A 15,418-nucleotide genomic window follows, 5' to 3' on the forward strand; every position below is an offset into this window, starting at 1 on the left:
ACTACACTACTTTGACATTCCCTGCCCTCAGGGGCTTAGAATCTCCCTGAACACAGGGTTATAAATTTAAATGATACAAGACCCTAAGTATTTAAGGGCCAAGAGAAACTCCCCAGAAATTCCCAGGCCAGAAGTTCTCAACTGGTGATGCCAACCAAAGTGGCCCAAGAAGCTTTCCAAAATACTCATAGCCAAGCTCCACCTGAGACTTCCTGAATCAGAAACTCCTAGAATGGGCCCAGGCATACATTAAGCTTGTGCTTGGGCCACCAGAAGCTGAACCCCAAGAGGTGGGAGCCATCACCAGCACCACACCCAATGCAGGGGAGGCAGGGTATGGAGTCCACAACACCGGACAGAGAAAGGAGAAGAAAGTTGACACCTAGCAGAGGGCTGCTGGCTCTCCCTATGCCACAGATAGCAAGAGAAAGAATCTTTGAACAGGAGCCCTGGACTCCTTCTTACCTGCTCCCGCTTGAGCTTCTCTCTTTTCCGAATTAGCTCAATCAGCAGTCGAGCTCGCTCTAAGTCATGTCGGAGCTTCTGCCAATATTTCAATTCTTCCTTCACTGCACTTGTCTTCTCGTCCTGCTCTTGCTGCAGGAAAGCCAGGGAAAGAGGAGCTGGGGCTCTCCTTCGTGCCAAAGTCCTCTCCCCATTCAAGCCTCACAGAACTTTGGCAGATAAGAGCCCCATGTCCTTCCTTGACCACCCACCATCTGAGAGTCTTCCACCCTCACATCTTCTGCCTATACATCCCTGTCTTTCCCGGCCTTAAAACAATGTTTCTTCATTGCAATACAATAACCATCCGTGGAGTGGGAATAGGGACTGCTTCTCCCACACCTTGGGGACACCACAGAGCAGCTGCGCCCCTCAGCGGTGGAAAGAATTTCACCCTAGAGATGCGGCTTGGCTAGAAAACAAAGTAAGGTTCTTAGCATAGGCTTGGGCTGTGTGGCTTCAGAATACTTTGGTAAAACAAGAACACAAAAATGCCCTAGAAGAGGTAACAATGCAGGAAGAAGGCGGAGACCCAAGGTTTGAAGCACAAAGACAACAAAAACTGGTAATATAAACTAAATATAAAATGCTGAGGGAATTTAAAATAGAGAAAGGATTATAACATAAGGGGGTGAAGTCAGGGAAAGTTTCCTAGGTGAAGCAGTCTTGCTGGACCTTCACATGCATGATGGAAATGGATGGGCAAAGCAGGGGCAGAGGTGTGCAGGCAGATTTAATGATTCTTTCCTTGGTGAGCAAAATGGGCTGACCAGGGCAGACAAGTTGGAGAAACACAAAAGCCAAGGAAGATCCAGGATCCAGGTGACAAAAAGCCTCAATGCCAGGCAAAGGAGCCTGGATTTGGCCTGCCTGGGGACAGGGAGTATATTCTAGAAAAGGAAGTGACATAGTAGAAAATGGTGTGTAAGATCACAGCAGTTGTGAAGCAAAGACAGAATTAGAGGCTGGAGACCACTTAGAAAGCTATTGTTGAAATTAAGGGGGTATGGGTGAGCAGGGTAGATGTAGAATGGAGACTGAGGTTCATATATTGATAAATTGTCCAAAACAGATTAGGGGATGATTAATTATGGCCCATTATGGAAGGAACAGTCAAAACTTCAAGGTGGGGAAGATATGACTCAGGCAGGAGAAGGTTTCATAACTGTAAAGGGAAAATAACGGAGAAGGAAGTGAGTGAATTCAGTTTCCAATACTATTGAATTACAGGTAACAACACAGAAATGGAAGCGTCCCATAGGGACTCAAGGCAGAAAAGAGTTGAAGACAAGATGAAAGATCTGAGAGCCACTGGGGATGTCAACTGTTAAAGAGCAAGAAGGATGGGCAGCACACAGTGCAGTCAGTGGGGTAGAAGAGGTAGAAAATGGAGTCATGGAGAAGCACTCAGCCAAATGCAGCCCAAATGCAGCCCAAGGTCAATCTGGTGAGAATCTGAGGAAAGATTTGCTGAGCTGGGAGGAGGTTGCTGATGTCCTAAAGGAGGCTTCAGGGAGCAGGCAGGCCAAAAGGTTCAAGGAGAGATGGAATATAGACACTTCACTTCGAGAGATTAGTTATAATTAGGCAAAAGTGAAATCTAAGAGAACAGAGGGAACAACAGTCAAGGAAAAGCTTGCCTCACACTGGAGCAGTGGTATGGGAATATTTAAAGGCAAATGTAATGGAGCAAGTGAAGACAACAGAGAACTAAACACGTTAAAATTGGAAGGGAAATAAAGTCCCTCAGGAGGCTTCTACCATCCTGGAAAACACTAAATATGCAGCAACTCCAGCTGCTAATGGCTAGATGTACATCCTTCTTAGCTTCCCACAAGACCACCACAATTGCACACGCTGTGTGCTACAACTGAGATCACAGATGTGTATATTTATTATGAAACATCTTCTGGCAGATGGCAGTGTAAACTCTTACAAAAGGGCACCTTTCTCTAATTTACACAACAAGGCAGTCCAAGCTGTTATTCCACCAATCCTCTTCTCTTTCTGTCACACCTAAAGGATTCCTCCCATGTAAATGGAACGCTGGGCTTGCTCTTTACTCTCCCCTAGAATGTGCTCCAAAGTCATGCCTCTCCCATCCAGAAGGGGCTGCTAACTGGTCCAAAGAACTCTGAAGAACCCCACAGCAGCCTCATCACCCACAGGAATCTACAGTTCTGGAGGTCGCTCTTGGGATAGACTACTTAGAGGGGTGACCCTAGGCAAAGTCTCAGAAGGGGGCTCAGGGATGTGTGCCAACCAGGACCCAACCACCACTCCTTCCCCTTCACTCTCCACCTCCCCCCACCACCCTAAATCACCACTTCACCAACCTGCTCAGCATTTCTTTGAGACTGCAGATGGGAGTGCAGGCGCCGGATTAGGGGAACACCGTTCCGTGCCTGCCGCTTTAATAGCCAGTAGTTGTGAAGCCGCTGCATGAACTGGGTTTTCCTCTGAAAGGAGAGACCACTACAGATCTTGTTCAACCTTGAGTAGAGGCACAGGGAAGTGAAAGAGAGGGTCAGTGGGCAGCCCAGACTACAGCCCATGCATCCTATCCAGACCATGGATCATTTCTGAACCACAAAGAATAAAATAAAATAAAGTGGCCAAATGTCTCACCTCAGAGAAAGGTTTGAAAAGGACAGCACACAAAATTAAGCAGCTCAGATTCAGCAGGCTATATTTCACTTGTTTTTCCACCTCCTGCCTTGCAGTCCTGATTCTCAAATGAACTCTCCTAAAAACTCCATTTCCTACGGTCCTTGGCTCCTTAATTCCAGATACTGACTGAGAAACAGGACACCAGTGCCCCCACTCACTCTCCTCTTGAAAAAGGCAGCCAAAGGGAACGGGAACTTGAATAAGCTATGAGCAATGTGGTCACTCCTTTGTGCCACCTAGGGTTGAGGTACCAGTGGACCAGGAGGTGGTCCACAACCAAGATGGAAGGAAAACCAGTGGGAGTGTGATAGGCTTCTGCTTTCTAAGCCCAAATGCAACCCCTTGGAGTTTTCTGACCTCTGGTTTTTCATTAAAAGCTCAGCAGCTGAGATTAAACCAAAGGGAAAAAAAAATTGGATCTGAAGGTATAAGAGGTTGGAGAATCTGAAAACCTAGCTGGCTAAACTATCCCAAAGGAGAAGTCCATATCTTGATGTCAGGGTTTAAGTCAGTAAATCCTGGGGGGAAGGGAAAGGGGTAGATGGGAATTAATAAGGTCTATGATCTCTATCTTGATGCCCATGCTGCAAGCAGGGCAACATTATTCCCAAATTACAAAAGAGAGAAAGGGAGCTTAGAACAGAGGCTGAATAAATTGTCAAAGTAGCTACTGCAGCTAGTAAGATGAAGCTGAGTGGGATTTAAATCCAAGATCTCTCTGTCATACCATGTTGCACCCCCAAAATGGCTATACACAGAGTAAACAAAGCATAGTGCTCCTGTAGTGTTTCCTCTGCCTTTTCCCCTCATCCCACTCCACTGAAAGGAAGATAAGCATCGCTAAGCAAGGGGGAACCTAAGAAGGATGGACATGTTGGGCTGGTCATTACTTACCTAGGCTTTGCTCTTCTCCATAGTCAAACATTTCTGCCCCAAAGTCAAGCTCACAAAATCAAGGCCTGGGCTCTTCCCCAAAGGACAGATCCCCCACCAATGCCCATGCCAAGCACACCTGCCCAGATGCAGGCAGCCCCCTCCCTCTACCACCTCTTGGCCATGGAGGATCCCAAGAGCATTTGTGCAGGTAGGAAAAGGAATAATAATAAAATAGCAGCAGCAGCAGCCACCATTTATTGAGTGCTTACTATGTGCCAGGCACTGTACTAAGTGCTTTACTTATATTATCTCATTAATTCCTCACAAACCCATGTGGTAGGTTCATTGACAAATAAATAAACTAAGACTCAAAGAGGTTACTTGCCAAGGTCACACAGGTAGTAAGTAACAGAAGTGGGATTCCAACCCAGGTCTGTCACGCTTTAGTCCAGAATGCAATGCGGACCCTGCAAGGAGCTATAAAATCATGTGATAAGCAGAAAAATCTAGCCACTGGGCATAACCACCGTACAGATGGGAACCAAACCTTGGCCCAATCTCCTCAGGAAAGAGGGTAGCCTAGACTAACTACCCTCTAGTACTACTTTCTCCCAACCCTTCTCATCAAAAGAGACAGAAAGAGGAGGAACAGAATTCAGAGGCATCAAAGGTTCCAGCTTATGGTCCAGGGCTTGTCCACCTGGTCCGAGCCCTTAGAATAGGACCTGGCATATAGTAAGTGCTCAATAAACATCTCATTGATGAATAAAGGAGTGAACAACTTTACCTCCTGTGGCCGCAGTTTCTTCATCTGGGGATGTGGGAGAAGGTGTAAGGACTACATTAGATGAATAATCTCCACAATTCCTTCCTGCTCTAACACTATATATACTTTCACCCTCCACTGGGAAATTTTTCCTGTCTATTGCCTCTCTGTCAAACTCCAGTCCCTCCAATAGCTCCAGCTACTTCTATGATGGTTTAACACACATATAATGGTCTTTCTACAGACACGCTGGGGCCCCAGGTGGCTTAGTTACACAGCTGGACTGACTGCTCCCTTTTCCCCTAGCTCTAAAAGCTTTTCAAAAGGAATGGCATGTCCTCCCCAGATCCCTGACCCTCCTGCCCAAAGTCCCCATCAGACCCAGGACAGAGCTTTATGGACAGCAGATATTCATATGGACCCCTTGAAACAGTGGCTCTCAACTGGGACTAGTGCCATCCCGTTAGGGGTTTTTGGAAACATGTGGAGACAATTTGAGGCTGTCACAAACACTAGGCAATGGGGGAAGGGGATGTGACAAGCATTTACAAAGATCAGAAATGCTAAACATCTAGAAATGCATGGGACTGTCCCTAATAATGAAGATTCATACTGCCCAAAATGTTACTAGTGCCCAGTTGAAAAATACTGCCTTAGACAGCCTATCACCTCGGTTTCTCAATCAAAGTGATTTGCTCACCTTGAACCAAAGGACATAAATTACTCTGAGGGCACAATCAAATCCCTAAACCAGGCCAGGCTAGCCCAGGGTCCAAAGAAAAAGTCTAAATTTGGAGGCATAGAAGAGAACAGATGTCCACCAACCATGCTTGGGGAAGCAGGCCTGGCCCAGGGGCAGCGCCAACCTGAGAAGAAGCTGTGAGTTCCTGGGGAGCCCTCCTGGCAGGCTCACCTGTAAGAGGGGATCTGTGGGACAGTGACCATGGGGACAGTGGAAGGTGTGTCCCGACCCGCTTCCTCTGGCTCCTTCTTGATCTTTTGCTTTAAACTCATCTTGCTCTTCTTAGGCAATACCTTGAGGGGGCCACCCACTCCACCTTGGCCTTCCTCTTCTTCTTCCTCCACTTCTTCTTCTTCCTCTTCCCCACCTCCCTCTTTCAGCTCTTCCTCATCTCCAGCCTCACTGAGGCCTCCAGGGGAATCACCCTTCCTCCTGGCAGTGGTGGCACCTGGCGGCGAGTGGGCCCCACAGTAGGCGGTCTTGCGTACTGTGAAAATGGTGCCATTGAGGCTGGTCTCACGCATAGGCTCAATCTTCATGAAGAGCCCAGCTCGCTGTGCACATGTCACATGGAAGGCTGTGTAGCAGTTTACCTTATGGCACTGGATGGCTGCACCCAGCCCCTTCTGCTTGCAGATATAGCAGGTTAGTTTCCAGCGAGCAGGCGGGATATTGTTGATGCCTTCGATGGGTTCCAGGAACACAGTGTTAGCGAAGCAGACTTCGGGGATCCAGATGGCGCACACCACGTGGGCCCAGTGCCCATCACTGGTCTGTTTAAAGGCACCACCCTTGTTGGGGCAGAGGACACAATCCACAGGCCGGGAGGGAGTCTGCAGGCAGCAGCGGCATAGCCACTGGCCCTCGGGTATGTAGGGGACGCCATAGCACTCCTGGTGTACGGCCAGGTTGCAGATGTCACAGAAGAGAATGACGTTGCTATTGTGGCACTCATCGTCCAGGCACACACAGCAGAAGGCGTCTTCATCAATGAGTGACTGCTGGGCCCCACTGCTGCGACTTTCCAGGTATGACTCCTTCTCAAGCCGGTCCACCAGCAACTCGAAGGTATCTGCCGACACCAAACTGTGCCCATCTACTCGCCGCTTCTCGTTCACCATGTCCAGCCAGGCAAGGTCCTCCTCATCCATGTCATACTCTACTTCTGCATCCAGGTCTTCAGGTGGCTTCTCAATGTAGCGATAGTAGGCGGCAGGCAGCGGGGGTGCTTCTGGAGGGCTGCCTGAGTCAACCATGCGGAAGCTGGGCTGCGGGAGGTGGAAGGAGTTGCCAGATGCATGCTTGGAGCTGGACTCCCTCTTCTTGCCCTTGGATGATGGTTTCTTGGACTTGCCAGGGAACTGGGGCTGCTCACTGTTTTCTTTGTTACTGTTGCATTCAGTGATATCCTGGGCAGTCAACTCATCCTCTGTGATGATCTTGAGTGGGTCATAGATACTGATACGATGGAGGCGTCCATCAATGTCCACCTCCACAATCCGTTGAGCCTGGGCATATGTCAGGGTCTCCCGGGTGGGTGAGCACTTGAGACTGTAGGGGGATGGGGAGCGCCGGCCCTCGGCATTCTGCCTCAACTTCCTGCGTGGCTTCCTCATGGCACCTGGGAACCAAGAAAATAGGCCTAAAGAAAGAAAGCCAGGACACGGTGAGCTATGTATTCACACAAGCAGCACCCATTAACCCTTCTATCTGATCAAGTGGCCACCAAGAGGACTGATTGCCCCCTCTGTCTGGACAACCTGCCCCTCAGACAACCATATGGCTTGCTCCTTCACATCCTTCAAGTCTTTCCACAGACACTGCTTCTCAGAGAAACCTTTCCTGACAACTCCAACTTGCAAATTTCACCCCCTTCTCCCCACTGCCAGCAACCCACCTTTCACGGTGTTTTATTTTTCCCTATAACACTTGCCATCCTTTACCATACTATGTAATTTACTATTTATTTTTATTGTTTTCTTCCTTTCACTAGAATATAAACTCCATGAAGTCAGGGATTTTTCTGTGTTGATCACTGCTACATCCCTAGAGCCTGGAAGGGTACCTGGCTCATAAGTAAGCACCCAGTAAGTACTTGTTGAATGAAAGGAAAAATCAAATATACATGATCCCTGCCCTCAAGTTGCTCTCTGAGTAAAATGAGAGAGAAGTAAACAGATCATTTAAGTGTGACGTGGGGAGAAATCTAATGTTCTAATGATGTACATAAGGCTATGGAACAACTAACTCTGAAAAAGGAGGTGTGTTTAAGGCTTCAGAAAAGGAGAAAACAACAGCAACCACTTTCAAGCTCTGTAAGATGAACAGTGGAACCCATCAGTGGATCAGAACTCACAAGTCTAACCCTTCCCCAACCATCTTCCCATGATCAGAAACCCTATCTCAAGACCATGCCCAGGGGTGAAGTTCACCTCTGAATTATCTATCACATATAGTCTAAGGGCTTCAAATTACAGTATGCAGGGTTTTCCCTGTAAAAGTCAGAATCCAGAACATACTGGCCAGTATGTTTCTAAACAGAAATGCTGGAAGCTCTGTGAGGGGCCCCAAGAGATCCTGAAGTTGTAAATGGTCTGTCTGGGACCTTCACTGTTGCCAAGAGTAAGGTGATCATGAGTGTATGAGGGAAACTTTCAAAGCATTCTGTAACCTCAAAAGTCCCTCTCCCCTAAAATATTTGTAACTCGTCTACCCTTGTGCAACAAAGAGAAAGCCTTAACGTTTCCCATATCATTCTCTGGATGGAAAAAACTATGACAAGCTCATAAGGAACTGTAGTAGGCAGTTACTGATTCCATCACTACCAGGACCTTTGGGTCTATGGTGCCCCAGGGTGTGGGCAGACACACTCAGGGAAGAGTATGGACAAAAAGAATTTCAAGGAGAAAAACAGTTCATCATTTTGGCTGCAGGATCTACCATCTTTATCTGTAAAGTAGAGATGGTGGTAACTTAGCACAGTTTTACACACTACAAAGCCTTTTCACATTTATATTTTCGCATATTTCCAACAACCAGCTTGGGAGGTAGTATAGATACTTTCATCTCCATTTTACAGAGGAAGAAATAGAAGTTCAGAAAGGTTTCACTCAACCCAAGGCTATGAAGTGATAAAGCTATAATGCAAACCCAGATCATCTGATCTGCTCAACTCATCTCACTGAGGTAAAAATGCCACCGAGATGCCATATTCTGGGACCGAAAGAGTCCTGGGCAATCTAAATTCTAATCTGGGCCCTATGTAAACTGGAAAAAGTCACTTACTCTCTCTGTGCCTCCAATTCTACCAGTAACATGAGGGTAATAGAACTTAGCTTTTAAGGGTTGATATTTGCTAGTAAAGCATTATTAACATCCTTATTTAAGAGACCTTTTAGTCCCAAACTGTGCCTGAGACAAACTAACTAGCTTTGCCAAGGAACAGTGCCAGGAAGGCACACCCCAGGAGAAGCCAAAAGAAACAATCACCACAGCAATTCTGTCCAGGTTCCAGAAGCCCTTGGCCACCAGAAGCCTTTACAAATGCCAAGTCCTTGGAGACAGCCTGAGGCAAACGACTAGCTTTACTGCCCCTGCCACCCTCACCCCCAAAGACTTGAAGACCCTAGCAGAGGTGAGAAAATCTACCTCAATCCCCAAAGTAAAAAGTTTGGAGAAAGGATAGGATGTAGCCCCTCTCTTCATCAAAGCTACTCTATTTTCTTCCTCCCCACGGACTATCTCCTTGGCAGTTCAGGTATGTCTCAACCTAGCCAGCATCTTCCAACACCCAAACCACTAGATACTGGAGAGTAAACCCCGGAAGGAGAAAGGCTGCTGCTGAGGAAAATGAAATGAAGTCTAGCCCTCAAGAAGCTTACAGTCTAGACGGGGTTTTTGGCGGGAGTTTCTCCTCCAACGCAGCCCTTCTCACAAACACACTTCCGAAAAAAATCTCCAACCACCCCCAGCGGTCTTCTCGGCACCCCCACTCGCCCACCCCACTCAGGTCTCTGAGGAAAAAGGACTTTCTGCAATTAGAGTGTACCCCTACACCCCACACAAGATACTCATGAGACAAGAGAGGACCCCAGCCAAGGCCCTGCCCCTTTAAGGGGACACCTCTTCCAGAAGAATCTTGACCCCTCGGAGGAGAAAGGAGGGAAATAACATCTCCACCCCAAAAGGGAGGGGGCAAGCGCTCCAGAGACCGACTGACTCGAAGTCCGACCCGCAGACAGAGAAAGCGAGCGCCAGCGAACGAGCCGGGAAGAGAAGCAGGCACCCATTGGCCACCGCACCTGCCCGTCAGGGAAACCCGGGGAGGGGGCCAAGGGACGTGCTAGGGGCGGAACTCTCCTTTAGCCTGGCCAATTGGAGAGCGTGACGGGGGCGGGGCTAGATGGCTTGGCTTCCAGGGCCGGCGGGGAAACAAGATGGCGGCTGCGGGAGGGGGTCCCCGCTTCTCAGCTCTCCCCTCACCCGCCTTTCCCTTCCCCGCCGCCGCCCCCGCTCCGGGGAGAGCCTCCGCGCCGCTTCCGCCGCGCTTGGGAAACTCTCGCTTTCATGGTCTCCCGCCCCCACCCCCACCCCGCTTAGTCCCTGGTCCCCAAAGGCCCCGTTGCCCCCGCCCCCGCTCAGTGCGGCCCCGCTGCCGCCCCCATTACCTCAGCTGCCGGCCCAGCTCCACTGCTCGGGGCCCCTGGGCGCGGGCGGGCCAGCCGCTGAGCTGGTCGGCGCGGCCCCGGGAGCGGAGCGCGGCCTCCTCCCGCGCCGGCCTCCGCCGTGTCCCCGCCCGGCCCGCGCTGGGGCCCCGGCCCGGCCGCCGCCGCCGCCGCCGCTCCCGGGGGAGGAGGGGGAATGGAGCCACTGCCGCCGCCGCCGCCGCTGCCGCCACGGAGCCCGGCCGAGGGGAGGGAGGGATCAGCCCCCAGGCAGGATCCGCCCCTCCGGCCTCCCCCCGCCACCTCCACCCCTTCCCTCGCTCCCTCCCTGGCTCCGCTGGCTTTCCCGCTGCACAGGAGCGAGAGCGTGAAAGAGGGGGGAAAAGGGAAAAAAATCCCCCCGCCCGTGCCCGGCGCGGCGGCGGCCGGGGCGGCGCGGAGAGAAGCGCGGAGCCGCCGCCGCCGCCTCCACGGGGCACCGTCCCCCGCTCGGCCTCACGGTGGCGGTGCGGACTCGGCAGGGGCGCCGAGTGGAGACCGGGTTTATGCCGGTAGCTGCCCGGACTCACCCCGGCCGTGCCCGCCGCCGCGCGAGCCCGGCAAGAGAACTGGGGCTGTTCAAGTCTAGTTAGGAAAGACAGGGGTCCCTAACTCTTAGAGTGGGGCTTGGTCGTCCCCTCCCCCAACCTTGCGGGGAAGGTTTTGGACAGCAAGCCCCCTCCCCGAGCGGGAGTGCCCCCCCCCCAAAGGTTAAGCCAAGGTGGGGGATCATTGAAGTCAAAACCGGTCTGTAGTTTCTTGGGGTGCAGGTGCCTGCCCTACTCCCGGAAAGTCGGCGTCCAACCCCCTCTCCCACTCCCCAAGCCCAGGTCCTGAGGACAAAGGTCTAGCGATGTCCATCCCCTCCCCCAATGAGAACAGCCGGGAAAGACCCGCCTCTGTTGTGTACAGGTGAGCGTCTCATTCCTCCCCCCAAGCCATCCTTCTTAAGGAACAACTGGACTTTTCCTTGTATGCCATCCTCTCCCTTCTGTCTTTGAACTGAGTAAACATAAAAGTTTGACAGTCTGCTTAAGGATGTCTGGTACGCATTTGTCACTGTAGGCATGGGAAACACTACTCTTAAACCTGATTTGGCTAGGAGTCGGTTAATTAAATGCACTAGGCGTTTTTCTAAAAGATGCTTAACAAATGGGAAGTCCAGACTTTCAGATGTAATCAAACTGGCTTTTGTCTGGATAAAAATAAATTTAAGAGAAAAGAGCTCTTTTGCCCACCCCCTTTTACCTATAAATTGGAAAGCTTACCTCATATGACTGAAGTCTTAAGCACCAATATTTAATGATGTTTATAAAGGATGTAGGGATAGGCTGCCTTTAAATGTGAAGGTGAATAACATATTTTGAAAGCTTTTCCTCTGCTGGCGCTTGTGTAGCTTGAGACACAATTTCTTGCTTGATTCTGATAACCAAGGACATGGAGTATAGTCAGGAGGATGAAGGATAAAGTCTTAAGATCCAAGCACTGTTTTCCAAATACTTAAACTGAACCTTCTGCTACTTTTGAAGTATAGATGTCCTTTATTGTAAGGAATTAAATAAATAGGGTTTCCCTTAAACGTTTAATAAAAGTAGGGAAGCTAATTTGCATTACAAAGAAGTTTTCAGGTTAACTTGATAGCACCTTGTAGCAAAGTGATAATGTAAAATTGTTTCTATTAACCAATTTAAAAAAAGGAAAGGGAGGGGCTTGTGAACTAAGCAAGGGCAGAGCAGTGTTTTGAAAGTTGTGAAGATAAAATAGTATGAATTAATGTCAAGTGTTCTAAGGCCAGGGGGAATAATCATTTGAAGGGAAGGTGTGGAAGAAAAGATGATTAATTGTGAAAGGGAAGGCCCCAGAGACAAGAAAGTATTGCAATTACTTTTCTTTAAGAAAGAAAAAATAATCTGATGAGTAACAGAAACAAAAATACTGAATTTCATTTCTTGTTCTTTTAAAATATGAAATACAGTAACCATTTATTCATATGACTAACTTTTATTTCTTGATAGATATTCTCAAAATTTATTTAGCAAAACTCCCATTTGTGTGATTGGAAGCTATCTTTTCTCACTAAAATGAATGAATAAATACCTTGAAAATATGCATTGGTTTCCACTTGTAACGTGAGATAATGATTTTAATGCTGTTGAAATGCATTAAGTCAATGCGTATAATTTCAGGTTTTTCTGTTCAGAAGCTTTCATGTTTGGACTATATTCAGCCTAAGTGTTTATCTTTGATTTTCAACTTCCATTTTTTAATGGTAACATTAGTTGTCTTCACTTTCATTTTTGACATTTGCTATTGGTTTCTATTAGTGTAACTGCACAAACAACCAATTTGCTGTGATGTAATCTTAAATGTAACATTTAACAATTATATCATTAAAAACAAATTTGGAACATGTATAAAAAATCCCAGAGGCACTATATTTAATTCATTTTGATCATTAGCTTTTGAAGAGTTTAAATACATCAACCTCTGGCCTTGCATTAAGCCATATAGCAATTAAGTTCAATGAACAGGAGCAGGGGCCTTTGATTCTAAATAGTTTTTAAAACTCCTGTATCTTTAAGTAGAAAGTAATGGATCAGGAGAATGTTTTATCATTTAGGACTAAAAGAGGAAACATGAATATGAAAGCCCCCCCCCAAAAAAAATGTATTTTTTTAGCATCTCAGGACATCTTTGTCAACATTTTACTACTACCCTTAAAATTTTTGTTTGCCAAGGCAAGAGCCCTCTTCAGGGTTAGGTTCAATACCCACTGAATTAATAAAACATGTATTATGAGAAGAAAATAGGCTTTAACTGATTGTTAAATTATTTTTAATAGACTATTCCTCACTTAGACCTTGGGTAAAAGAATTCTAGAACCACAGGTTGGGAAGAATGTGGAAATTGGAATCATTGTGATATTTTTATGCTGTGATGAAAATGGTTTAAAAATATAAAGTTTGCTTAGAAAAAGACGAAATTTAGCTAGGCTGACAAAAGATCATAAATAGAATGCCACATTCTCTAAATTTAACTCCATTCATTTATTCCTATAACAGACATTTATTTATTAAGCACCTACTATGTATCCAATGCTCACCAAGGCTCTTTGGAAAATAATGAAAGGGCCTAGTGATCGTATGTAAAGATAAGTGATCGTATGTAAAGATAAGGAAATCATAGTCTGCTTTGAATTGAGTGCAATCAAGAAGTAAGCTAGAAATAACTAGGAAAAACACATGAAGGAAAAATTAGATAAGAGTGAACAGTGTGTAGCCATCATTTTTCAAAGAAGGCTTCTAAGTAGTGATGTAGGTGAATTGGTGAAAAGAATGTGGAATAGCATGATTAAATTGGTGACAACAGCTCAAGGAAAAGGGAGAATGCCACATATGCAGGGAATAATGAGATTATCCTAGCTGGTTTGTATGGGCAGATGTTAATAAAAAAAAGGTCAAATTGAGTGTGAGGTATGGCAAGGGGATGGGGATAATAAAAAAAAATCTCAGTAGTTAATGTTTAGTGCTTTATATATTTTATGTATCAGAAATCTTCACTGCACTTAGCAGAAAACCAGCTCAATCTAGTTTACCTAAAAAAGGAAATATTTTTACTCGTAACCAGAAAGTCCAAGGATAAATCTGGCTACAGTCAAGCCTCAGTCAAGAGACTCAAATTATGTCATAGGGACATTGTCTTTTGCATCCTCAGCCATCCTGAACCAATAGCTGTGGCCAGAGAGACATGCTAGTCTGGTAAGGTCTGGTCATGTGTCCACTACACTAGGAGGTGATTCTCCAAAGAGATAGCAGGCAAATGTACAAAAGAAATCCACTACACATGCCTTATCTCTTTTCTCAATTTATGAATGAAATAAGTGTAGTTATTATTCCCATTATGTATAGCATAAACTAGAGCAGGAAGGATAGCAGGAAAATCAGAAAGAATTATTATAAAGTAATTAGGCATTATGAAAACGAGAAGGCATTAATTAACTAGAATGGTGGAAGAGGTACTAGTGAAAGGAGGCAAAGGAAAGACCAAATGGAAGACAAATCAACAGTTTGATGTCTGATAGTACATAAGAACAAAGGAAAAGATCAAAGACGAATTTAAGTTTCCAAACTTCAGAGGTTATTTACAATGCTGATAGAGTCACTGCAAATTAAGAGGGGGAAATTGTTGCTCAGGAGCTCCTGTTGGGGCTGGGGCCCTAAGGATTGAGGAAATGATGAGAGCAATTTAAGTTCTCTGGAGCTTCTTTTGGTCACACTGAAGTACATACTCATTCAGTGATTTTCTGTGAGCTACAGGTAAGGTTCTGTTTTACACTTGTGAAGGCCACAAGGGTGAAAAGGATATGCTCTCAGACTTGAAGGCACTTAAATCTAGTCATAGGAATAAAGCAAGTATAGTAGTAACTGTAACATGCAACAGAATATAAGCACCTCAAGAGAAATGCAAAGTGGTATGAGCATTTAGAGGAGAGAGAGTGAGCTCATCTGTATAGAGAAGAAGGAAGTCTCCGTGAAGGAGATGCCATCTGAGCTCCACCTTAATGCTTGGATAGGATGTCAACCAGGAAGACAGTAGTGGGAGTGTAGTCCAAGCTGAACCAGCTTGAGCAAAGACAAATATGAAACACCATAAGATTGATTCAGGGAACACTGGGTTACTCTGACCAAAAAATGGGAGATGGTAGAGAGAAGACTGGAAAGGTAAAATAAGGTGGAGGCTGTTGAGTGAGGAACTGGACTGTAGTGGAGAGGCAGTCCCTGAGATTTTTGGAACAGGGAAATAACTTGAATAATTCTATGCTTTAAAATAGGTTGAAATTATTCATCTATTATGGCTCTCATTGACCTCTTTGGACTTGATTTCTATTAGAACTCTACACTTTTTACCGTATACTCAATGGAATGCTAAACCACAAGCCTGAAAGTAAGTAGTATGTGGCAAGTGTAAATTGTTAAACCTGATTTAGTGTCTTAACATTTCAACTTTTAATAAGCATTTTTCTTAAATGTTAAACTCTTAACTGTGAAGGAAGTCAGGACACCATAAATTCGTTATTTCCATATTTTAGCAAAAGAACTGACCCTACAAGTAGCCATCTACTTGGTATAATTTTACTGGTACCCATAAAGTTCTCCA

General features: G+C 46.4%; 2 protein-coding genes across 3 annotated transcripts in view; one reads left to right on the forward strand and one right to left on the reverse strand.

The window, feature by feature from the left end:
• The window catches only part of BRPF3 (bromodomain and PHD finger containing 3), a 41,344-nt gene extending 30,931 nt beyond the window's left edge, over window positions 1–10,413 (reverse strand). The window contains exons 1-4 of one of the 2 annotated variants that reach the window (XM_037842985.1): window positions 10,226–10,413; window positions 5,730–7,179; window positions 2,841–2,997; window positions 466–597 (exon numbers count right to left, since the gene is read on the reverse strand). In XM_037842985.1, the coding sequence (XP_037698913.1) occupies window positions 466–597; window positions 2,841–2,997; window positions 5,730–7,174 (1,734 nt within the window). In that variant the 5' untranslated portion in view covers window positions 7,175–7,179; window positions 10,226–10,413. Of the gene's footprint in view, window positions 1–465; window positions 598–2,840; window positions 2,998–5,729; window positions 7,201–10,225 lie in introns of both variants that reach the window. The other variant, XM_037842984.1, reaches the window with a different exon arrangement.
• On the forward strand, window positions 9,995–15,203 carry LOC119540703 (translation initiation factor IF-2-like). The gene is made up of 3 exons (XM_037844687.1): window positions 9,995–10,773; window positions 11,087–11,173; window positions 15,152–15,203. Exons 1-3 carry the CDS (start codon window positions 9,995–9,997, stop codon window positions 15,201–15,203), a joined length of 918 nt encoding a protein of 305 aa, XP_037700615.1.
• The last annotated feature ends 215 nt before the right edge of the window (window positions 15,204–15,418 follow it).

Source organism: Choloepus didactylus, chromosome 7 (assembly GCF_015220235.1).
Source record: "Choloepus didactylus isolate mChoDid1 chromosome 7, mChoDid1.pri, whole genome shotgun sequence".
Lineage (NCBI taxonomy): Eukaryota > Metazoa > Chordata > Mammalia > Pilosa > Megalonychidae > Choloepus > Choloepus didactylus.